The sequence below is a fragment of the Loxodonta africana genome, chromosome 12 (assembly GCF_030014295.1).
Source record: "Loxodonta africana isolate mLoxAfr1 chromosome 12, mLoxAfr1.hap2, whole genome shotgun sequence".
In the NCBI taxonomy this organism is placed as follows: domain Eukaryota; kingdom Metazoa; phylum Chordata; class Mammalia; order Proboscidea; family Elephantidae; genus Loxodonta; species Loxodonta africana.
This window is the reverse complement of record NC_087353.1, coordinates 80,512,815-80,537,952: the sequence shown is the minus strand read 5'-3', so window position 1 is coordinate 80,537,952 and position 25,138 is coordinate 80,512,815. Positions and strand designations below refer to the sequence as shown.

The following is a 25,138-nucleotide window of genomic DNA, read 5'->3' as shown; positions in this document are numbered from 1 at the left end:
CCCCCTTATGAGACAGCACACTCCTCCTCTCTGCACTGTATTCCCCGTATCCATTCAGCCAGCTCCTGTCCTCTTCTGCCTTCTCATCTTGCCTTCAGACGGAAGTTGCCCATATAGTCTCATGTGCCTACTTAAGCCAACAAGCTCACTCCTCACTAGTATCATTTTCTGTCTTATAGTCCAGTCCAATCCCTGTCTGAAGAGTGGGCTTCGGGAATGTTAGCCCTTTGGGGACCATGACCTCCGGGGTCCCTCTAGACTCAGTCAGACCATTAGGGAAGGGATATTCAGAGGAGAAAAACTTAGCATGCTTATGTGCTGAGAAGACAGAGCCAGGAAAGAGCCAGAGTAGACATCTGCTGTTTCTGCCCACCCAGCAGGCATTCCCTCTTCTGGGTCCTCTTTGAGGGTCTTCCCCTCCTCCTCTCTCAAGATGTCTGCTTTAGACTAACCAAAAAAAAAAAAAAAAAAATCAAACCCATTGCCATCTGTCGATTCCAACTCATAGTGACCCGTGGGACAGAGTAGAACAGGGCTTCCAAGGGGCAGCTGGTAGATTCGAACTGCTGACCTTTTGGTTAGCAGCCTAAGCTGTTAACCACTGCACCACCAGGGCTCCTGTTAGACTAAAGGGAGAACTAAAGACTAAAGAGGGGACAGGTGATCCAGGCCTGGCCTATCAATACATTCCATACCCTGATGCAGAGATTGCTTGAGAGATGGGCTTATGACCCAATATCTTTCAATAATATCAAGTCCCAGGTTGTGGGAAATTTTAGGGAAAGGAAGATAATGGGACTCAAGCCTGGAGTTGCTATGTGCCTGGGAAAGTGAGAATGAAGAACGTAGTCGACACAGAGGAAATGGAAACTCCGGGGATATAAAGAAATGGGTTCCTGTTGACATTGTTTGAGACCCTGAATCCAGTCACATCTGAATGCTTTATTATTATTATGAAAACTCAGTTTGAATCAAATCAGGTTCCTAGTTGCAACCATAGTAGCTTTGGTTAATATGGAGAGAAGGTGAAGACACAGCCTAAGTAGAGGGTGGAAGGATGGGTCCACAGGAGGGTTTACACGAAGGGGAGAAGGCCTGTTTGCTGAGACAGAGGGAAAGAGGTCTAGGAGGTCAAGATGATTATGGAGATGCAGGGAGGGAGCAGGAAATGGAAGGACTGCCCACCCACGGCCACCCATGGACCTTGATTTTCTTTCTCCATGATTTAAGAAATGTGTCAACTGACTGAGAATAAGAGGGTTAGAACTGCAGTAGGGGGAACTTTAGAAAAGAGAAGTCTTGGGAGGCTTGCCTAGGGAACTCAAGGATTACCGAGGAATGGTAAAGGCCCTGCTGAGATTGGACAACATGCATTTATGGCGGCTCAAAGAGTCAAGCAATTTGTCCATCTTTACTCAGGTGTTAAAAGGCAAAGCTGGTCTTTTCATTCTGGATCCATTTGCTCATCTTCCCACGTTCTCTCACCCTTTGGTCATAGCTTTCTGGGGAATTGTCTCTGTGTGGTGCGGTTAATGTGCTCAGCTGCTAACTGAAAGGTTGGAGGTTTGAGTCCACCCAGAGGCACTTCATAAGAAAAGCCTGGCGATCTACTTCCAAAAAATCAGCCACTGAAAATCCCATGGTGTACATTCTACTCTGAGGCACATGTGGTTGCTATGAGTCAGAATCGAGTCAAAGGCAACTGGTGTGTGTGTGTGTGGTGTGGTAGACAGTGTCAATGGCAGAATTCAAGAAGCTGGACTTCATGAAGACCCATCTACCCGAGCCCATGCCCCAGGAAAGCATTTAAACCCAGGATTGGGCCAAGTGCAGTTCAAATCCCACATCTGTGCACCTGAGTTTGAGAGATGAGAGAAGATACATAATAGTGGCCAAGAGTACAGGCTTTGGAGGTGAACAAATAGGAGTTTAAATTTGCACTAGGACTTAGTAGCTGTGTGACCATGGGCAAGTTACTTAACCTCTCTGAGCCTGTTTCTGTATATGCACAGGGGAGGTTACAATAGCACTGATTAAAGAGTAGTTGAAGGGTGAAATGAGGTCACTAAAATAGGCAGAGTGTTCTGCTCTCTACTAAAATTGAATAATTTAATAAACATGTCTGGCGCTTTTACTGTTATTGCTGCAAAGTGTTTTTAATAAAGCACCGCATCCATGAAATGGGGCACCCCTTTCCTTGCCCTAGTTCTGTTACATTTCCTCTGTGTGTCACTTATCAAATCTCTGGGGCTCTGTTTATTCATCTGTAGAATAAAACCAAAAAACCCTGCTGCCATCAAGTCAATTCCAACTAATAGCGACCCTGTATGGAGCCCTGGTGACACAGTGGCTAAGAGCTCAGCTGTTAACCAAAAGGTCGGCAGTTCAAATCCACCAGCCGCTCCTTGGAAACCCTATGGGGCAGTTCTATCCTTTCCTATAAGGGCCCTATGAGTCAGAGTCTACTCGATGGCAACAGGTTTGGTTTTTTGGGGGACAGAGTAGAAATGCGCCATAGGGTTTCCAAGGCTGTAATCTTTATGAAGGAAACCATAGTGGTGCAGTGGTTAAGCGCTACGGCTGCTAACCAAAGGGTTGGCAGTTTGAATCCACCAAGCACTCCTCAGAAACCCTATGGAGCAGTTCTGCTCTGTCCTATAGGGTTTCTATGAGTCAGAATCGACTTGATGGCAACGGGTTTTGGTTTAATTTTTAGGGAAGAAGACTGCCACATCTTTCTCCTGTAGAGCAGTAGGTGGGTTTGAACTGCCAATCTTTTGGTTAGCAGCCGAGCGCTTAACCACTGTACCACCAGGACTCCTATCTGTAGAGTAGAAGAGTTGAATTTGACATCTAAGGTATCTTTCAACCATTAACTTGTATTATATCATATTTTAGTGGTTATTGACAGGCATATCCTGAAAGTTTCTTGCTTTCTCCCACCATATGACCTCTCCTTCTACCATTCAGAATCAGTGGGTGGTGCAAATAGTTAATGTGCTTGGCTGCTGACCTAAAGGTTGGAGGTTCAAGTCCACCCAGAGGCACCTGGGAAGAAAGGGTTGGTACTCTACTTCTGAAAAAAAAATCAGCCACCAAAAACCCTATGGAGCACAGTTCTACTCTGACACACCTGGGGTCACCATGACTCAGGGTCAACTTGACGGTAACTGGTTTTGGTCTACCATTTAATTCCAAACTGTTGGCTTCTCTGGCAGGTGACAGCTTTTGCAAGGCTCAGAGTCATGCACCTGGCAGGTGATTTAGGAACCTCATTTAGCTCAGGAACTTGTCCAGTCCAATCATTTAAGGCAACCTGGTTTGATCTGCAGTTTAAATGGGTTTTCCACAGGTGGGTAGACACATGGAAAGTAAGAGAAACAGAGAGACTTTCAAGCTATGTGTCGTGTATGACTCTTAGCTATTTGTTAATCAGTACAGGAATGTAGCCTCATGTTTTGATTAAGATCTCTGCAAACTCCATACTCTGGACACCCCCAAAAAAGAAACAGAACTGAATGGAAAAAGATGTCTACTCCTTCATCAGCCCATCTTCAGTGTCTCATTTCAGATTCTGCCATGCCCTGCTTCCAGAGGTTCATCTTTGTCAGCCTAGAAATCAAAGCCTTAAGGAACGAGTGAGATTTGCAACTTTCGAAATCGTGCCAGTGAACTGTAAAAGGTGTGAACATGCTACTTGTTTGCTGCAATATTTTTAAATAAATTTTCAATCATTTGAATTGTAAGAATACTTAGTCTTTTTCCTACTATGTAACAGACACCGTTAGATGGTGTTATTGTAACTCCTCTGAGCACAATTGCAAACCTTAAAAGAGGCTCCAAATGCTTCTAACAATCCTTCCAAGAATATGAGGCAGGCCAGTGTCCCGGGTTCAAGTCCTGGCTCTGCCACTTCCTAGCTGCTACACCTTAAGCAAATGTCCTAACCTTTCCGAGCTCCATTCCCTCATCCGTAATATGACAATGATAATACCTACCTCATAGAGCTGTTGTGAGAATTAGATGAGGTAATGCATGCAAGACACTTAAAACAATGCCTGGCCCAGAGCGAGACCTCAATAAATATTGACTTTTTTTTTTTCATGGAAAGGCAACATAGGATTTGGAATCTCATCAGCCTAAGTTCAAAGTTCTCTCTAGTTATAGGACTTCTGAGAAAACAAATGCCACCCACAAGAGTTAGAGAATTACTGTGTACAAAATGCCTGTCTTACTATATAGCTCTAAATTTTTTCCAATATATTTAAAGAGTACAGGTTTTATAAGAATTATTTCCAATCACAATTTTTTAAAAGGTGTTGTTCTCTTGAGTATCAGGTACTTCTGGGGGAGCCAGATTCTGTGGTTGGATAAATCATATTGAGTGAACGTTAAATCCCTTTCTTAAGCCTTGAATTTAGAGTTTTAATAGCAAACATACAAAGGTTACACTTCCTGGCTTCATTTCAGAAATGTCAGCACATCAACCACATGCATTCGGACACACAGAGACACTTACTCATACGGTGTAAAGGGCAATTGGGTTTTGAGGAGAATGTCACATGAACAGAATTGCGCTCATTAAAGCAGTACTTGAAGCTTTTGACCTCGGCTACATAAACAATGTTTTCAGATGACAGAATTACCAAGAAACCAAGTCCTGTGAGCATGATTTAGTTTCTGAAGCAGTTCAGCTTTTAGACTCCCAGAGGATGTGGGCAATGGTATGTGAGCAGATAACCTATGCAGTATTTTGAAAATGATATTAAATCAGAGGCTGGAATAAAGCTGAATGGGGATGATGGGCTATGCTTCTATAGCTTGCAAGATTCCCAGGCTCTGATGAGATACCAATGCCTCAAATTACCAAGCTTTATATAAACTGACCACCACGCATCTGTCAGCTTGTCGTACTGTGGTGGCTTGTGTGTTACGATGGTGCTATAAGCTATGCCACCAGTAGTCAAACACCAGTGGGGTCATCCGTGGTAGACAGGTTTCAGCAGAGGGCCCAGGCTAAGATAGACTAGGAAAAAGACCTGACAATCTACATCTGAAAATTAGCCATGAAAACCTGATGGATTACAACAAAATATTGCCTATACAGTACTGGAAGATGAGCCCCTCAACAATGGACTCAAACAAACCAGTGATCATGAAGATGGCACAGGACCTGGCAACATTTAATTCTGTTGTACATAATGTTGCCATGAGTTGGAATTGACTTGAGGGCAACTAATGACGAATAACATATAAAGTGAAGAACAGAAATGATTGGAATCTGTCTATCACAAAGGTTGGCTTGGACTTGTCTGGACATAAGCTGGAATGGAAGGAAGGAGAGAGTGGGCATGCTGATCATATCTAGAGAGTACTGGATGGCTGCCTATGAGACAATGCAAGGATGAGGAAAAAGGGACTCTGGCTACTTTGTGTCTGCTTTTGGTCAAGCTGTACGTCTCAAGCCCTGTCCAGAGTGAACTGGTGATCAGACTGATTACACTTTATAACAATAATAGAGCCACATTTACTAGCAGGCAGGTCATTGGGCACACACTTAGAGCTTGAGACTCCTTGTACTGGAATGGGACAGGGTGTCTTTGTGGCCTAATTATCTTTCTCTCTCCAACTTGCTGCTTTTATGCTGTAGCTGCTTCTTGGCTGCCTCCTTGAGGCAGCTCAAGACTTGAGCCCAAGACCTACGACCCTACCCAGTTTTCACAGCGAGCCCCGAAATAGGTGTTACAGGCACTATGGAGAATCTCACAGAGAATCGGTGGTAGGACTTCACTAAAGCACTTCATAATAATCATATGTTGTTGTTAGGTGCTGTCAAGTTGATTCTGACTCATAATAACCCTATGTAAAACAGAATGAAACATTGTCTGGTCTTGTGCCATCCTCACAATCATTGCTAGGCTTGAGCCCACCGTTGCAGTCACTGTGTCAATCCATCTCATTCAGGGTAACTACCATCAAAATCTCAATCACCACATCAGAAGAACAAAGGAAAAGAACCACATGATCATCTCATGAATGCAGAAAAAGCATTTGATAAAATCCAACACCCTTTCTTGACGAAAACCCTAAAGAAGATTAGAATAGAAGGGAAATTGCCCAATATGATTCAGGGTATATATGAAAAGTCAACAGCTAGCATTATACTTAATGGAGAAAGACTGAGAGCTTTCCCCTTGAAATTGGGAATAAAACAAGGGTTTTTTCCTGCTCTCACCACTTCTGTCAATATTGTATTAGAAGTACTAGTCAGAGCAATAAGACAAGAAAAAGAAATAAAAGGTATCTGAGTAGAAAAGAAGAAGTAAAATTATCTCTATTCACGGATATGATCCTAAATACAGAAAATCTCAAAAAGTTCACAAGAAAACTTCTAGAGCTAATACAGGAATTTAGCAGAGCTGCAGAGTACAAGGTCAACAAACAAAAATCATCTGGGTTTCTGTACATCAGGAATGAGAAATCTGAAAGGAAATGAGGGAAACAATTCCATTTACAATAGCATCTAAGAGAATAAAACACCTAGGAATAAATCTGACCTGAAGGACTTATACAATGAAGGCTATAAAACACTGCTGAAAGAGACTAAAGAAGGCTTAAATAAATGGAAGGATGCCCCAAGTTCATGAATTGGAAGACTTAATATTGTTAAGACATCAATACTACCCAAGGCAATCTATAGATTCAATGTAATCCAGATCAAAATTCCAACAGCTGTCTTTACAGAAATAGAAGAATCAATCCTCAACTTTATATGGAATGGCAAGAGGCCTCAAATAGCTAAAACAATGTTAAAAGACAAGAACAAAGTAGGAGGACTCACACTTCCTGATTTTAAAAAATACTATACAGCTAAAGTAATCAAAACAGCCTGGTACTGGTATAACAATAGACATATAGACTAATGGAATAGAACTGACAGTCCAGAAGGAAACCCACACATCCACGGTCAACTGACTTTTGACAAGGGTGTTAAGCCTGTTTGATGGGGAAAGAAGTCTCTTCAATAAATGGTGTTGAGAAAATTGGATTTCCACATGCAGAAAAGTGAAACAGGATCCATGCCTCACACCGTACACACACAAAAAAAAAAAACTCAAAATGCATTAAAGACCTAAGTATGCAAACTAAAACCATAAAATTCTTCAAAGAACAAGCAGCGGCAAAGCTGCCAGGCCTAGCTTTCAACAATGGATTATAATAACAAAAGCACAAACAGTAAAAGACAAAATAAATGGGACCTCATAAAAATTAAAAACTTCTATTCCTCAAAATACTTTACCAAAAAAGTGGAAAGATAAGCTACTGATTGGGAAAATATCTTTGGAAACCATATATCTGACACAAATCTGATAATCAAAATATAGTAAAACTTTTGACAACAACAAAAAGACAAATAGCCCAATTATAAAAATGGGCAAAGGACTTGAGTAGACCTTTCACCAAAGAGGACATTCAAATGGCCACCAAACACATGAAAAGGTGCTCAGCATCATTAGCCATAGAAAGATGCAATCAAAACCACAATGAGATACCATTTCATTCCCACTAGGATGGTTAAGATTTAAAAAAACAAAAACAAAACCCTCAGAAAATAACAAATGTTGGCAAGGATGTGGAAAAATTGGAACCCTTATCCATTGTTGATGGGAATGCAAAATGGTACAGCTGTTGTGGAAAACAGTGTGGAGGTTCCTCAAAAAACTAAAAATAGAACTACCATATGACCCAGCAATTTCACTCCTAGGCATGTACCCAAAAGACTTGAAAGCAGAGACTCAAAAAGAGACCTGTACACTATTCATTGCAGCACTACTCACAATAGCCAAAAGGTGGAAACAATCTAAATGCCCATCAACAGATCAATGGATTAACAAAACGTGGTACACACTTACAACAGAATACCACTCAGCCAGTAGGAGAAATGAAGTCTTGATACATTCTCCAGTATAGATGGAGCTTGAAGATATTATGCTGAGCAAAATAAGTCAATCACAAAAGGACAAATATTGTATAACCTCACTTATAGAGAAAGACAAGAAAAAGCAAATGTATAGAGACCAAAGTTTGTTAGCAGTTACCAGGAGCGGGAGGAAGGGGGAGAAGGAGGGTTAACAGTGATGGAAAAATTGTATTGATTAAGGGTAGGACTGCACAGCCAATTATTGTAATTGCTGTCAATAAGTTGTACACCTGTAAAAAGTCGAATTGGCAAAAGTTGTATGATAGATATATTTACAACAACAAATAAAAAAGAGAGCAAGAGAGAGGCTGCTCATGTACAACCAAATGCACCATGGGGTTTGGTTCTGTGGTTTGGAGGTTTAGGGTCATGGTTTCATTGGACTTCCCAGTTAATTGGCCTAATAACATGTTTAGTGCTTCTGTTCTACCTCCTAGTCATTACATAGTACCTGGGGTCTTAAAAGCTTGCAAGAGGATATCCAAGGCACAATTGGTCTGTACTAACCTGGAACAACAGAGGAAGAAGGAGAGTCAGGAATAGGAGGAGGAAATGGAATATGTGGCCAACTGTCTCCATGAACTACTGCCTCCTTTGCCATGAGGCCAGAACTGGATGGTGTCGAGCTACCAACACTGAACATTTTGATCAAGGATTCCATAGAAAAATCCTGATCAAAAGGGGGAAAATGTAGAACAGACTTTCAAATTCTTAAAGACTTTAGACTTTCTGGAGCCATGGAAGGTGAATAAACCCCTGAAAATATTGCCCTAAAATAATCTTTAAATCTTAAACCCAAAATATCACCTGAAGTCTTAAAACTGAATAATAGTTTAGCTTAACTAGTAAAAAAGGTCTGCCTTGAGCATTATGCTCTTTTAAGAATTATCTATACAGGATCAACTTGATGAAAGCAACTCAAAAGATTAGACAGGAACTTTAGGGGGCAGAGAGTTTATGTCAATGGGGGAGGAACAACTCAGAAAAGAAGGGTAAGAACAATTGTACAGCTCGAAGAATGTAACTGATGTCACTAAATTGTGTATGTAGAAACTGTTGAACTGGCCTATGTTTTGCCGTGTGTATTCTCAGTAACAACAACAAAATTGTGAGTAAAATTTAGAAAAAAAAACTCAATCAGGCTTTTCAGTTTAAACATACTACACTAACATACCTTGTGCTGTGACATTACAGTATCGTGTGCTAGAAATTCCGCAAATAAAACAGGCTCACCCACAGTGCAGCCTCAATGCACCCTATACTACCCAACCAAAAAACTCACTGCTGTCGAGTCAATTCCGACTCATAGCAACCCAATAGGACAGAGTGGAACTGCACCATAGAGTTTCCAAGGAGCACCTGGTGGATTCGAACTGCCGACTTCTTGGTTAGCAGCCATAGCACTTAACCACTATGCCACCAGGGTTTCCTCCTATACCACAGCACAGCAAAATTCTGAGCTGGATCTTCCAGACACAAGAGAACTCTCTAGTTACGGCCTTGGCACCTGGAACCTCCTATACCACCAGATCATTTACATTCATGAGAGGAAGTACAACCACGCCGTGCTGTATGTCCTGCAACCCAGCACTCTGAACTACAGAAGCATTCATGAAAATCTATTTCATTAGCTCATCCTACTCTTCACCAGGACCAAATACTTGGCTACCCTGTATGGTATTCAAAGAGCAAATATGTAGAAATTGAAAAGGACTCTTCATTCATCCCTTCCTTCATGCCTGTATAGAGGGTAATTATGGAGGTTGGATTGGGGAGGCCAAGATGCATACAGCCTGGAGGCTCTCAAGCAGCTCCAACAGGCTACCCACCCTGTCCAAGCTACCACCACCTCTCACAGGTATCACTGCAAGAGTCTTACAAGTGATCTTCCTGATCTCACCCTTGAACCTACAGCAAAGTGATCTTTTTCAAAACCAAAGTCAGATCATGTCATTTCCTTGCTCTCAAGCCTCCAGTGGCTGCCATCTTAGTTGGAGTGAAAGCCAAAGATCCTACAGTGCCCTGCACCATCTGTGTCTCCAGGGCCTCTCCAATTTCATCTCCTTCCACTCTCTTCCTCACCCACTCAGCTCACCGTTGGGGCTCTGTGCTCTTCCTTGAACACAACATCCAAGCTCCTGCCTTAGGGCCTCTGCAGCTGTCACCACCACCGGGATCACTCCCACCTGATATACACATGACTCACTCCCTCACCTTCTTCCTGTCTTTGTTCAAATGTCCCTTTCTCCGACCACCCTATTTAAAACTGATCTCTCCCTACCCTGGAGCCCCCAGCACCCAGCCCAGCTTTAGTTTCCTCCATAATGTTTATTGTCTTTCAACATATATGTTTCACTTATTTACAGGTTTAGCATTTGCCTCCTCCCTCTAGAATGTAAGCTTCGTGAGGGCAGGGACTTTGGTTATTTTTATTGCTGTGTCCCCAGCACCTAGAACAGTACCTAGCCTCAATCAATACCTACTGAATGGATGATGTACCTGATAATGTCCCCACCAGAAGACAGACCAGAACACACCACTTCTCAGTCATTTGCTATATCCTCTGCCCTCCAGCACACAAACTACCATGTCTCACCCACCACCCATGGAACCACACAGCCTGCCCTGTGCCCCGAACAACATCTCACCAGCACATTAAATACCAAACCACATACAGCCGTTCACTAAGCCCTCACCATACTACACAGCAGACCGACTACAACAGGAGTCGCCATTTAACTCACCGGCCTGCTGCACCCTGCCATGCTGAGTTCTAGCCCCTGCTACACCAAGTATATGTGGTCAGGCAACATCCTACAGCCTGGAAGCTGGTTAGAAATGCAGAATCTCAGGCACCACTCCAGGCCGGCTGAATTGGAATCTGCATTTCACAAGATCCCCGGGTGATCTGTGTGTGCACACTCAAGTTCAAGTTGCTCTGCTAGGTTACATCATGGCACCTGTGACACTAGACTAGAATACACAATGGAGGCTACAGGAGTCACAGTCCTCTCTACCCAGAGTCCAACAATTCAGTGCAGTGCACACTCCATGCTACAGCACAAGGCACAGCTGCTTAAGGCCACAACGGTTTATAATTCAGTACAGTTGCCCAAGCCACAACAGTTCACAATTCAGCACCCAGATTATAGCCCTTTATAGGTAGGGTAGTAACTTACACAACCAACAGTTCATTTGAGACACCCTGCTGGACCTGAGAAAAGCATCCTGTGCTCTAATATGTATCCCTAAAGAATCCTTTATGTTCTACAGCACAGTATACTAGAGCATCCTGACTTATAGCCATTTGTTTATTCGGCAAAGATTATTGAGCACCTATGAGTGGTGGAATTCTCGCCTTCCATGCAAGAGACCCAGGCTCGATTCCCAGCGAATGCACCTCATGCCTGGCCACCACTGTTCTGTCCCTAGAGGCTTGCATGTTGCTATGATGCTGAACAAGTTTCATTGGTGCTTCCAGACTAAGGTGGACTAGGAAGAAAGGCTTGGCGATCTGACCTACTTTAGAAAATCAACCAGTGAAAACCCTATGGATCACAACACGCCAATCTACAACTGATCTCGGGGATGGTGAAGAACTGGGTAGCGTTTTGTTCCATTGTGCATGGGGTCTCCGTGAGTCAGAGGTCAACTGAAAGATGGCAGCTAACAACAATTATGTGCTGAACTCTGCACTAAGCATTGGGATGCTGCAATGAAAAAGACAGCTCTGATCTTACAGCTTAATAAAAAAGACAGAGATTGTATTGAACAAGTAACTACAACAAAGTGTGATGAGTTTGTTGATAGAACACTAGAAAACCCCCACTCAGGAGTCAAGAAGAGCCATGATGGTCTACTGATTTGCTGACCAGGCAGGGGCAAGGCACAGGAGGAGTGGGTGGAGCCTGGGAAAGAGCTTTGGGTATTCCAGTGGTTGGCGCTGCATGGACAAAACCAGGAGGGAAGAGAAGGTTTGGTGTATTTGAGGAAATGAAAGAGGCTCAGAAATGCTGATTGTTGAGTTGGGGAGTAGAGGCCTGGTCTTGGAAGATCTCAAAAGCCTTATGTGCTAAGGAGAAATGGACATTGTCCTGGGGGCAACAAAGAGCTATCAGGAGGCTTAAGTAAGAGAGTGACAAATCAGAAGCACAATTAAAACAAAAAACAAAAAAAACTTACTCTTGTACCCTGCACAATACACCAAAGCTGGAGTATTTTGGTACAGTTCCAAACAATACTCTGTGAACAGTTCCTTGCCACAATAAAAGATGGCACTGAGAACAACTTTAAAAACCCATTTAAAATTATTTTAATGAACCTCAATAATAGCACCCTTTACTGATGTTTGAATATAATCCTGTTACTGTCCCTTGTTTGTTCTCTCAGCGCACTCTATTTAATAGCATGCATGAATCAAGAGCACTGACAGATATCACATGAGGCACCTGGAGCTCTACACATGCTCACTGCAGGCTGTTTGGAAGTGGCAGACAGAAGGGCTAGGGAAGGGGAGATGTAGAATCCTTAGGTGGGAGTGGGAGACTCTGTTATGGATTGAATTGTATCCCCCCTAAAAGGATATCATGTTGGTGTTCTAACCCCCTGTACCTGTGAAGGTGACCCTGTTTGGAGATAAGATTTTTCTTTTATTATGTTGATGAGGACATAAGGAAGCAGGTGGGTCCTAAACCTAATCCCTTCTGAGTGATGTCTTATTGACAAGGTAGAATAGACACAGAGACACATGGGGGAAGAGACCACGAGAGGACCCATCTACAAGCCAAGGAATGTCAAGAAACGCCCAGGGTTGCCAGAGACTGAAAAAGACAGGAATGGCCTTCCACAGGCCCAGAGCATAGCTCTGCTGATACCCTGAATTCAGACTCTCGGCCTCCAAAACTCTGAGAAAATACATTCCTGGTCTTTAAAGCCACCTACTTGTGGATTTCATTTACAGTAGCACTTGGTAACTAAGACAAGCACTAAGGCTAGGTATCTGCAATGTGAAAGGCATATGCCCAGGTTGAATCAAACAGATGCATAGTGTATCTATTATAATTATTTCCAATTCATCTAACAAGGGCAACTTGATAACTTATTGTAATTGAAGATAGAAAAATATTATAATTGTTAGTAAATATCATCAAGATCCTTCAACTGTTCTGCATTTGATATGCTTTCCAACTGGCCAATGTCTTTAATTCCCTCACATGGGCTTAACAATGACTTTCAGGTCAGTTATTTTTTTGGTGAGTGCCTTCTATGAACCAGGCACTGGGCTGGACATTTTATATTCATTATCACTTCACAGAGCTATTAAAAATATTTAACCAAGATTGTAGAAGCCCTCTCTACCCAAAGTCCAATGATTCAACGCACTACCCCATTTGATCCTTCCCCAGCGCATCAGAACGGACTCTGGTTGTAAACCACCAGGATTTATGGGCACTGGCTTAGTGTCAGAGCCCTGGTAGTGCAACGGTTAAGAGCTCGGCTGCTAACCAGAAGGTCAGCAGTTTGAATCCACAGGCCACTCCTTGGAAACCCTATGGTGCAGTTCTATTCTGTCCTACAGGGTCACTATGAGTTGGAATCCACTTGACGGCAACTGGTCTGGTTTTTTTAGGTTTTGTTTAATGTCAAGCTGACTTTCAGTAATCATGACCCCAGAGATTACAAACTGGCAGCCCATAGGCCACATATGGCTCATAGATGTATTTGGCCTATGTTTAATTTTTAAAATGTTGTCACCAAGACATCAAATGTAGTGAGATTTGATATAAAAATCCAGATTTCCAGCTCCCCATGAAAACCATGAAGATGAAGCAACGCTAAGCCTGCGACCCTGCAAGGCCAGCCAGCTGTGATGAATATACCTAAGGCTTACCCAGCTCCAGTTTGCCTCTGTCCCCACCACACCCTCTTCTGCCTCAGCAGGCCCTCCTCTCTCACTCTCATTACCTGCCTGGCCTCTGTAGGCATCTGAGTCTGAGTCCTGACAGCCACCACTCAATCTCCTAGACTAGAAAGGGATTAGTCTCCTTGTGATGTTCCTCTGGCCTCTGGCTGGCTTCTGTGCCTGGGCTCTACAACACTGAGCCCCACAGCAGTGATTCTCAACCTTGAGCAACCTTGAGTATACATCAGAAGGTCTGGAAGGGCTTGTTAAAACACAGATCACAGGGCCCCAGCCAGTCTCAGATTGAGGAGGTCTGAGGTGGGGCCCAAGAATACCACTCCTGATGAATTCCCAAGTGATGCTAATACCGCTGATCCAGGGACCGCACTTTGAGAACCACTTCTCTACAACTACGGAATGTACCCAAATGCCTACTGGACTCAGTGTTGATAGGAATGGAAGGATTTGTATCTTTTCTCTGTCCAAGTGAGGGAGGTAGGTTCCATTTTGAGGAACTCATTAATAACCCCACACAAAAACAAATGAGTTGTGTGTCCCACCTCTGAGTTCCTAGTTTTGTAAATGATGGACCAGAATGAAGAATCTTCTCTTCCAGATAGCCTTTTGATCTTTCCATCAAAGTAGCGATATTGCCTATGACATGCAGGGCCCTGTCCAACCTCAAGCACACGTGTGGTGCATACATTTCCTGAAGAATAGCATCAGGAGGACTCTACTGTTCTGCCCCTCAAAGACCCTGCAGCAAGACTTAGATCAACATGTGACACTAATAACCAACACTCCTTGAGTGCCTACTAGGTACCAGGCACATACTTCGTGCTTTATGCATTATAATGATCGTATGATTATCCCTGTTTTACAGATGAGAAAACTGAAGCACAGAGAGAACCGAATTCTCCAAGTTCACCCGCTCTAGAATGATTAAGAGAATCTCACTGTTTTCACTGAGGGTCAGACACTATCTGGCATATTGCACTCAATCCCGTGCCTGTATTTTAAGATGGCTTTTTTTTTTTTGTCCCTGGATGGCAATAGCACCTGGAAGTGATGTCATATGGGGCACAGTTACAAGAGGAGGGTATTCATCCTAGAAATCACAGGATTTGGAAGTATACAACCAGCCTCTGCAAATGTCTGAAGGGCGTTCTATAGAGAAAGAGGCTCCGGCTGGCAGAGCAGGAGCTAGTGAGTGGTATTCTGGGGAGGCTGGTTTGACATCAACACAGAAATCTGCAACAACTAGAAGACTCCCAATGAGAAGAGTTGCCTCTATAGGACTTGGCTTCCCAACAAAAGGAAATGTCCAGAAAGAGACAGGACTCATCAGCAATGCTGCAGAGCTGGGGTTCTAATGATCTGGGATGGAGGGAAAGGTGCAGCAACAGGCAAATAGGAGAACCACCTGGGAGACTTTTTGAACCACATGCCCTTTGCCCCAGAACATTTTGATATGCCTCCAATGGAGCCATATTGTCCCAGGTTTGAATCCTCACTTCATCACACACTGGCTGAGCTACCTAGGACACAGCACTTAACCTCTCTGAGCCTCCATTTCCTCTTTCATAGCATGGGATCATAGGACATGCATTAATAGGTTGCTGTGAGGATTTAATTAGATGCTGCCATGTTGCTGTTAGCTCCTGTCAAGTCGGCCCCTCACTCATGGTGGCCCCATTCACAAGGGAACAAAACACTACCTGGTCCTGCACCATCCCCATAATTGGTTGCTGATTAAACTATTGTGATCCATAGGGTTTTCACTGGCTGATTTTTGGAAGTAGATCACCAGGCCCTTCTTCCTAGTCTGCCCTAGTCTGGAAGCTCTGCTGAAACCTGTTCAGCATCATTACAACATGCAAGTCTTCACTGATAGAAGGATGGTGTCTGTGCACGAGGCGCACTGGCCAGAAATTAAACCCAGGTCTACCTTGTGGAAGGCAAGAATTTTACCACTGAACCACCACTGTCCCCAGATGCTGCATATGAAGTGCCTAATATGATGTCTGGCACATTATAGGTGCTCAAGGCACATTATAGATGCTCAAGGAATGAATACCAGTAATAATATCAAAATAACTCTCATTGTCATTTTCTTCATCCTTATCATCCTTACAACTTCTGGTTTCTATGACAATGCTTATGTTCACTTTTCAGCCTAAGTCAGTAGTTTTACAACCCATAATAAAGTCCCCAGGTTCTCACTCTACTTAATCTAACAAAGAAATATGCTCCCAGCAAAATCACAGTTCTGATTAATTCAGGTGCAAAACCCTCCTCCCCGATGCTGACAAATACTCCCCACAGAGTCTCGGGGGATGGAAAACCCTCCCGTGTGCACACGGCTCTGTGAAATATGAGACTTTTATTCGTGCATTATAAAAATCATCTCAAAGCCACACTCAAAACCTCCAAGAAGGTCTGAGACCCAGGAGTACTTCCTCTTCCCCGTCATTCTGTTTCGCCTTGGGTGGGAGCTGGCTGGTGAATCGCCGTCTTATTTACCGACTCAGACAGGGTGTATGTTTCAGAATTAAATTTAAATACCATTGAGATAAACAACATGACCTTTTCAATGTCAGCATGAAGAGCAAATGACGGTCGAACCCACAAAAGAACAAGGGCAAAATTAGATCAGATCCAAAAATGGATCTGAACCCTGCTCACCAAAGAACTAGTCCCAAGAAGTTGTCAGCTCGGACAGTTACAATAATCAAATCAATAAAAACAAAAACTCGGTAGCAATGGTCTTTCCCGTATTTACAAAGGCCAGGTGGCATGACTTGAAAACTCCATTTTTGTACCCGGTGACTTTGTACCTCCATATGAGCACATGCAGACATATTCAAGTGGACGCACTGATGTCTACCCCCTAGAGAACATTCCTCGCACACAGAGCATGTGGTGTGTGTACCCAACAGTCAGAAAGAACAGCTGACTTACGGCTTTTGGCTTGTACGGGGGCTGAATCTCTTTGCGTTCAAGTTTCTCCCAATCGATATACCGGAAAAATGCATGCTCTTTGATGTCACGTTCACCTTCAGGTCCGCAACCCAGACGTTTGCCTGGGTGTTTGGTCATCAGCTTCAAGAGAAAGAGAGACACTGAATTTAATGGATTTCAGAAAAGGAAATGTGAGGTATGCAGAAATCATCACTCCAGAGAGTTAGCCAAGGCTTTCAACTAATTTTTTTGTTTTTCATCTCAGCAATAATTTCCTAGCCAAGTCTTTGTAACAGATGGACGTGACAAAGTGCCTGCTGCCACTTCTCGTAGAATGAGACCCCTTATGGCTAATCAAGCCTAAGCGTGAATGTGGCCCCACAGGTCAAGTTGAAAATGTCACACGATACATTTTGGTTCAAGGATGAGTTTTGTGCAATTATTGCTGCATTTAATGAGAAAAGTTTTCAATATCTTCGAACTCCCCTCCTCCCCACCATGAAAGCTGGTTGACCGTCCCCAACAAAGGCAAAGGGCACATTCATTCAGATACTATTTACATTTTTCAGCAAAGCACTTGTGAAAATGACAAAACAGAAGAAAAAATATTAGTCAAATGGGCCCGAGTTTCAAGCAATTACTTTCTGAAAGCTCATTAAATAGTCAAAACCTAGCCCAGCTCATCTCATCTTCTTTGTATCACACATTATCCTAAGCTCCACTGAGGTTTCTTTGGTGTTCTGTTTAAATTACTTAATTATCGAAAACCTCCATCTTTGAGTCTTTGAGCCAGTGCTAAATAACAAGATGAATAGATGTTCCAAGAGGGGACCAGACAGGCTTCCTCTCATAAATGAATCCAAAGCCACATGGAAATCTTCCTGATCTCAAGATTTCAGCATAGGTTCAGAGAGAAAAGAGGGAGGAGTTGGTGATTGGAAAAAAAAAAAAAAATCAAATGACCAACAAGAGGGCATCCAGAGAAGAAACAAAAGTGAAAAGTCCAAGAAGCTCCCCAGAATTGACTTGCACTAAATAGTCCATGACTTCCGAATCCTTTGTTTGCCCAGGACTTGTTCATCATGAAGAAAAGATGAACTCAACAATTTTTTCTTACTCTGTTGTTGGACATCCAGCCTGGCCTGATTCCTGCTTACAAGACAATCCGTGGTCAGAAACTATTACCCTCCCCTCTTCCCACACCCTCCCCCACCCCCACACAAAAGCACATATTTCCCACATATATGCCTGATCTTTCAGAAGGTAAAATAATTGGGCACTTATTATGTTCTAAGCTATTTTCTTTATTTTCACTTATGATCTTACCTGATTCTCACAACAGCCCAAAGAGGTAGGTATAGCAGTGTTTTCCCCATTTGAATGACAGAGTAATTGACATGCAGAGGTTAAGCAATTAGTGAGGGCACACAGAGACAGTTAAGTGGAGGCACTGGGATTGGACTCTATCTTTGCCTAACTCCAATCCTTGAGCTTTTAAGAGAAATGGGAGAGCTTCGTGGCCTGGCTTGGTTCGGAAAGGCTTTATAAGGGGCAAACCAGTTGAATCGTGCCTTGAGATTCGTGCAGGATTAGGATGGGAGGAAAGAAAAGGCAATGAGGTCTTGGTTAGCATGCACACTGATAATATCAATAATGGCACCCACGTATTTGCAGGTCCTCTGTGCTCAGGCTTTGTGCTAGAGATTTCTCAGCCATCACTCAGACGTTACCTCTTTAATCGTCACAACCTTGAGACCTCAGCTTCTATTATCCCCATTTTCCAGATAAAGACACTGGATCCACAGTAGTGAAGTCATTTGCCCAAAGTCACACAGCGAAATAACAGAGCTGGGCTTGGAAGGGCTCTGCCTGACCCAGAGCTCTTACAGCTCTGCGCTATACAGTCTCTGCTTCGTTTCACTATAATGCGATGCCAGTTTGGGTTTCTGTCTCTGTCTCCTTTACACGTATTCAAAGTGGGAGTGGAAATCTGAGCAAAGCGATACTAATTATTTTAGGTAGAAAATGAGGACTTTAATGAGATGGACACAAAAGGATAGTTGGAGAGAAGGCCGTTTCCAAAGGACTAGCTCAGTTTCCATCCAGGCAGGAGGATGGCAAGTGAAGAGAAGCCGCTGCAGAATCACCCACACCAACACAGAGGCTCTGCCCAGTGCTTACATTCTGCTCTGATGTGCCCAAAGCGATACAGGCAGCTGGATTTAATCACTGTTCCCATCTCTGATCAGTTCCCAGACGCAGCCCCTGAGGCCCACTGCTCAAGAGGAAGCATTTGGCAATTCGCTTAAGCGTCACCCCTTCTAATGCGCTTCAGTCTTGAAGAAAGAATCCATACTGGACTCAGCCCACTCAAGTCAGAAAGTTCCCGAGACTCAGTGGTAAGAAAGTCACCCCAGTTAATCCTGAAGGTTATGGCTCCTAAATTAATAGAAATCTGCTCTACCAGGGAAAGTGCTAATTGGAGCTGAAGCTGAATGCCACTGACCTGGAAAATCCTCTCTCTTCCATGACCCACTTAGCACCCCCAGCTCTCCGGGCAGGGCAGAGTGGGGAAAGGGAAGAAAATGAGTTAAGTACTGAGCACCTACTATGTGCCAACACCATCCAAGGAGTTTTCTTTTCTGTTGCCTCATTTAATGCTCTCAAAAACTCTGTTATACGAGTATTATTATCATTCAATTTTTAGAGATAAACAGAAGCTCAGAGATGCAAGGTAACTTGCTCAAGATCGTACAACTAGGAAGGAGGATCAAGATTTGCAAAGGGTTTCTCAGTCTCCAAGGTTCCCCACTTTCCTTTTTTTCTTTTGCAGGCTGAATCCTGTCTTTATTTTTTTTTTATTGTGGTAAGATTATATGTAACATAATATCTGTATATATGTACATATGTAACATAATATTTGTATAATGTAACATAATTGTGAGGATGGCGCAGGACCGGGCAGCCGGGCAGCGTTTCTTTCTGTTGTACACATGGTCGCTCTAAGCCAGAACCGATTCGATGGCACCACCACCAACATTTGCCACAACAATATTCTTCACACACACAATTCAATGGCATCCGTTGTGGTCATCAAGGCCCTCACTTTTAAAATTCCTGTTGCGGGAGATGGAAACTCAAATCCCAAAAAGTGACTGGCATGAAACTTAGTAGTGCCAGAGTCAGTAATAGGGGTAATGTAACAGCCCAAGAGTTTTGAACAAAGTGCTAGACCCTGTTCTAAGTGCTTCAAGTTTCTTAACTCATTTAATCCTCAAAGAACCCTAGAAGGTTCTACTAGTATTATCCAAGTCTACAGAAGAGGTCGAACCACTTGCCCACAGTCATACGGCTAGTAACGCCAGGATCAGGATTTGGACCCAGATGGAACTGGGCCAGAAGGGGAGTTTTGCACACTGGAGAATGTACACCCTATCAAGAGGAGGCAGTGGCTTCCATACTAGCTGACTGTCACTTTGCAGGAATGAGAGACCAGTGTGGCGAGACCTGATTGCTCCAGAGAAGCGAGAAAGCTGAATATTTATGAGCAATCTCCTGACCTTTAACAGTTGGCAATTATTAAACAAATTAAAAGCTCAGTGTATACCCTCTGCTGACCTCCCGATAAACTATCTACAGGGGCCCACGTTGGCCTTAGTCTGTGCCCTATTTCTTCTTTGAGCCTTCCTTAAGCTCTTAATGAACCTCTAAATCCCCACACCCTGTTCTTCACTTATCCTCTTCACAACCTCAAAGAAAATATCCTCAACCAACTTGCTTTCAGATGTTTAGGGACTGAGGTTAACTCAGCATGTGGCTTCCCCAAGGATATTTATTGGCATCGTAACCTATGTAGCTGGAACACATAGCTGAGGTGATTCACTAATGGTAGGGATTTAAGCAATGCAGTCAGGTGTTTGCAGATGGACAGGCTGGCCCAGCTATACTACAAACTGCAACTAGAAGGCAGTTGTTTCCAGCATTCCTTCACCAATGCTAGCTCAAATGGCAGGTGACCGGGGTCAGGAAGAGCTGGGCTGGGTAGTTGTGGCTATAGGAAATCCGGGAACAACTCTAGGATCTATGACTGGCAACAACAAACAACAACCCATTGCTGTTGAGTCGATTCCAACTCATAGTGACCCTATAGGCAGAACAGAATGGCCCCATAGAGCTTACAAGAAGAGGCTGGTAGATTCGAATTGCCGACCTTTTGGTTAGCAGCCATAGCTCTTAACCACTGTACCACCAGGGCTCCAGTTAGGGCTAGGACTGGCAGCCTTGGTTTAATCAGACACACAGGTGGGAACCTATCATTAAAGCACAGGGCTCGCCTGTGCCACTGATTGGTGAGAGACAGGGGGTGCTTTATAAAAGCATCAACCCTGGACCGTATTCGCTGGGTGTCACATAGCATTGCCCTTACACTTTTAGTCTTAACAATTTTCATGTCACTATATAATCCATTGCCACCAAGCGGATTCCGACTCATAGCGACCCTATAGGACAGAGTAGCCCTGCCCCATAGGGTTTCCAAGGCTGTGATCTTTATGGAAGCAGATTGCCGCATCTTTCTTCTGCAGAGCAGCTGCTGGGTTCAAACCACTGACCTTCTGGTTAGTGACTGAGAGCTTAACAGTTGTGCTACCAGGGCTCCTTAAAATCACCCAGAATGTTTAAAAAAAAAAAAAAAAAAGGTGTCCTGAACTCTACCCCAGGCACACTGAATCAAAATCGTCAACCAGGCTTGAGAATCACAGGTATGTTGTTGTCGTGTGCCATCCAGTTGACTCTGACTCAACGGCGACCCTGTAGGACAGAAGGGACCTGCCCCATAGGGTTTCCAAGGCTGAATCTTCATGGAAGCAGACTGCCACATCTTTCTCCCGAGGAGCGGCTGGTGGATTCCAACTGCTGACCTTTCGGTTTGCAGCCAAGCACTTAACCACTGCACCACCAGGGCTCCTTATGTCACTATACAATCTTTACAAATTGTTGAAAAGTTACCATATTTGGAGGATACGTTCAAAGGCAGTGGTTTTCAAGTCACACGGGGACTTTTTCAAAAATACCGATGCCCGGACTGAATATCCCAGGGGAGACTGAGGTGTGCACATTCTGCTGAAGCCTGTCAGTTAGGTTGCCCTGATGGTGCCCAAAATGAGGTCCATTGATCTCAGCATCTCACAAGGTCACTCACGGTGAGCACAGCCTGCACTAATACCAGGTGCAAAACAAGCAATTCCTACCCAAGAACTTGTGCCCTCCTTTCTTAACAGTTGCAATTTGCATAAACCACACATATGTAAATGTGCAAGCACCACGGGCATTTATGTGTGGGGGCTGGGGACTGGGGGCACTGAATTTGGGTCAGCTCTTCTAGAGAATCCATTAAACTCAATACGGTCAGATATTTTCCTAGAATGAAAGTTACGCACTCCTAGGTTACACAAATAGTTATGGGCTCAGCTGTTAACGGAAATGTTGGAAGTTTGAGTCCACCCAGAGGGCACCTTGGAAGAAAGGCCTGGCAATCTACTTCTGAAAATTCAGCCACTAGAAACCCTATGGAGCACACAGGTCTACTCTGACACACATGAGGTCACCATGCACTGGAGTTGATTTGATGACGATTGGTTTAGCGTTAACTGCACACATACTCAGCAGAGCGGGGCAGGGCTGACCGACTTGTGCCCCGTGCCCTGTGCCCTCTCACTCCTTCCCATGAGTTCCAGATCTTTACCAAAGTCTCTGTGCTTCCTGCCTCATTCATGCACTAAGCATTCCCCTGGGGCAGCAAGATGCTGTCACAGGCAGGCCTCAACTGTGCTTTTGTGCAAATTAGAAAAAAGCACCCTTGCCTCTGGGAGTAGCAGCTCTGTGCTTGGCAAGCAGAATGAAGGATGGAGTTCAGTATCTACTCACCACCTGACCAAGCATCCTTACACAGGACACAACCTATACCCCTATACCTGGTGGCCCTGGTCACCAGCCTTACTGGGCATACTCACCCCTTTGCAGATGGCCACAGCTTCCTTGGACATGGACTTTGGATAAGCCACGTTGTGTTCCATGATAGACTGGAAGAGCTCATCCTCATCCTCCCCTTCGAAAGGTGCCTGTGGGACAGAAAAGAGTGGGACATGAAGGATCCCTGCCTCAGCTCCCCAACTGCCCAAGCCAGCAGGCCCTCCCTGGGGCCCACAGTGAGGTCATACTCCAGGCTTTCAGGGAGAGAATGAGGAGAAACGGTCAACAGGCTGGGGAAGCCACAAGCCACGGAAGTCACAGAGGCTCAGATTTATGAGCTGATAATCAAGCTGAAGCTTTCTTCTAAAGAAACTCCATGGACCGGGTTGGTCGGGGGCGGGGGGGACAGTTAGCAAGGATAGGGAAGGGGGGCTTTTCTTACAAATCACTTAAAATTCAATTACCTGCCCAGCCAACATTTCATACAGCAGGACTCCAAATGCCCACCAATCCACAGACTTCCCATAGGGCTGATAGGCAATTATCTGGAAAAAACAGAAGGCACTCCATCAGGAAGGTGTGCAAGCTCGTGTTGCATCTAGAGATGAACGCACAATTTACGGTATGTATGGAGCTTCAGTGGAGGTGGGGTAGCGGCGAGGTGGAGTGAGAGCTCTTCCTTCACCTGTCACCTGCCTATTGGGCACAATTACAGTGGCTGTCACAGACCGAGAGGCAGGCCAGTGGCTAAACGAGTGAACATGGAGCCTGTTGTCTACCTGGGCTGTTTCTTTACCTTGTCAGGGAATGATAGACAACCTTTACAGAGCTACCTGCCACAGGGGCCAACACCTGTGCAAGTCATCGTGTATTTTCAAAGTGCTAAGTATAATGTGTTACTTTTTTTATTGTTGTAAAAATATAGGTAACACAACATTTGCCACCTCAACATTTTTTGCTTGTACAAGCCAATGAATCATGTTGCGCTACTGTCACCAACATTCATTGCCACATTTTCCATCCCTATAAACAAAAACTCAATGTTAGGCTACACAAAGATGCCCCTCTCCCCTTCCCTCCCATCCCTGGTAACCACTGTTAAACTCTTGATGTCTACATGATGTGTTATTTTTTTTACATTTGAGTACAGTGAGTATGGTACTTATTTTTTTTAGTTTTATATTTGGTGAAAATATACATAGCAAAACCCACTTCAGTTCCACAGTTTCTAGACATAATGATCAGTGACACTGGTTACATTCTTCACATCGTATCAACATTCTTATTTCTGTTCTAGTTGTTTCACGTCTATTTACTTAATCTCCCTGTCCCCCAACCTTTTCATCTATGCTTTAAAATAGCTATTGACCCTTTGGTCTTATATAATTTTTTTAAAATAATTTTTATTGTGTTTTAAGTGAAAGTTTACAAATCAAGTCAGTTTCTCACACAAAAACCCATATACACCTTGCTACACACTCCCAATTACTCTCCCCATAATGAGACAGCCTGCTCTCTCCCTCCACTCTCTCTTTTTGTGTCCTTTTTGCCAGCTTCTAACCCCCTCCACCCTCTCATCTCCCCTTCAGGCAGGAGTTGCCAACATAGTCTCAAGTGTCCACCTGACCCAAGAAGCTCACTCCTCACCAGCATCCCTCTCCAACCCATTGTCAGTCCAATCCCTGTCTGAAGAGTTGGCTTCGGGAATGGTTCCTGTCCTGGGCCAACAGAAGGTCTTGGGGGCCATGACCACTGGGGTCCTTCCAGTCTCAGTCAGACCATTAAGTCTGGTCTTATGAGAATTTTAGATAATTTTTTTTAAAGAAATGCAATACTCATTTATTTAGGTACCAATCTTCACTCTTTGGGCTGCACTATTCAGGGGATAGTTTCAATTCAAAATTGGAAGAACAACTCAGGCCCATAGTTTCAGGTACTGCACCAGACTCAAGAGGTCAAGTCTGGATTCTTTAAGAATTTGAAGTTGTTCCACATTTTTCTCTCTTTTTATCAGGATTCATCTGTTGTGTTCCCGATAGAACATTCAGTAGTGGTAGCTGGGCACCATCTAGTTCTTCTGGTCTCAAAGTGGAGGAGGCAGTGGTTCACGTAGACAATTAGTCCTGTAGTCCAGTTCCTTCTCTAATTCTTGGGTTTCCTTCTCTTTTGCAATAAAGACCAAAGGTTATATCTTAGATGTCCACTTGTAAGCTTTTAAGACCCTAGACACCATATTGGGAGGTAGAATATAAACTTTAAGAAATATATTATGCCAATTGACCGGACTGTTCCACAAGGCCATAGTCCTAAGCCCCCAAACCAAG

At 43.8% G+C, this 25,138-nt stretch overlaps 1 protein-coding gene across 3 annotated transcripts in view; it reads right to left on the bottom strand.

Annotated features, from left to right (window-relative positions):
* The window catches only part of PRKCB (protein kinase C beta), a 390,438-nt gene that overhangs the window by 20,973 nt on the left and 344,327 nt on the right, over window positions 1-25,138 (bottom strand). For all 3 annotated transcript variants that reach the window (XM_003418820.4, XM_064295702.1, XM_064295703.1), the window contains exons 14-16: window positions 23,279-23,359; window positions 22,856-22,963; window positions 16,845-16,985 (exon numbers count right to left, since the gene is read on the bottom strand). In XM_003418820.4, coding sequence (XP_003418868.2) covers window positions 16,845-16,985; window positions 22,856-22,963; window positions 23,279-23,359 — 330 coding nt within the window. The remainder of the gene's footprint in view (window positions 1-16,844; window positions 16,986-22,855; window positions 22,964-23,278; window positions 23,360-25,138) is intronic.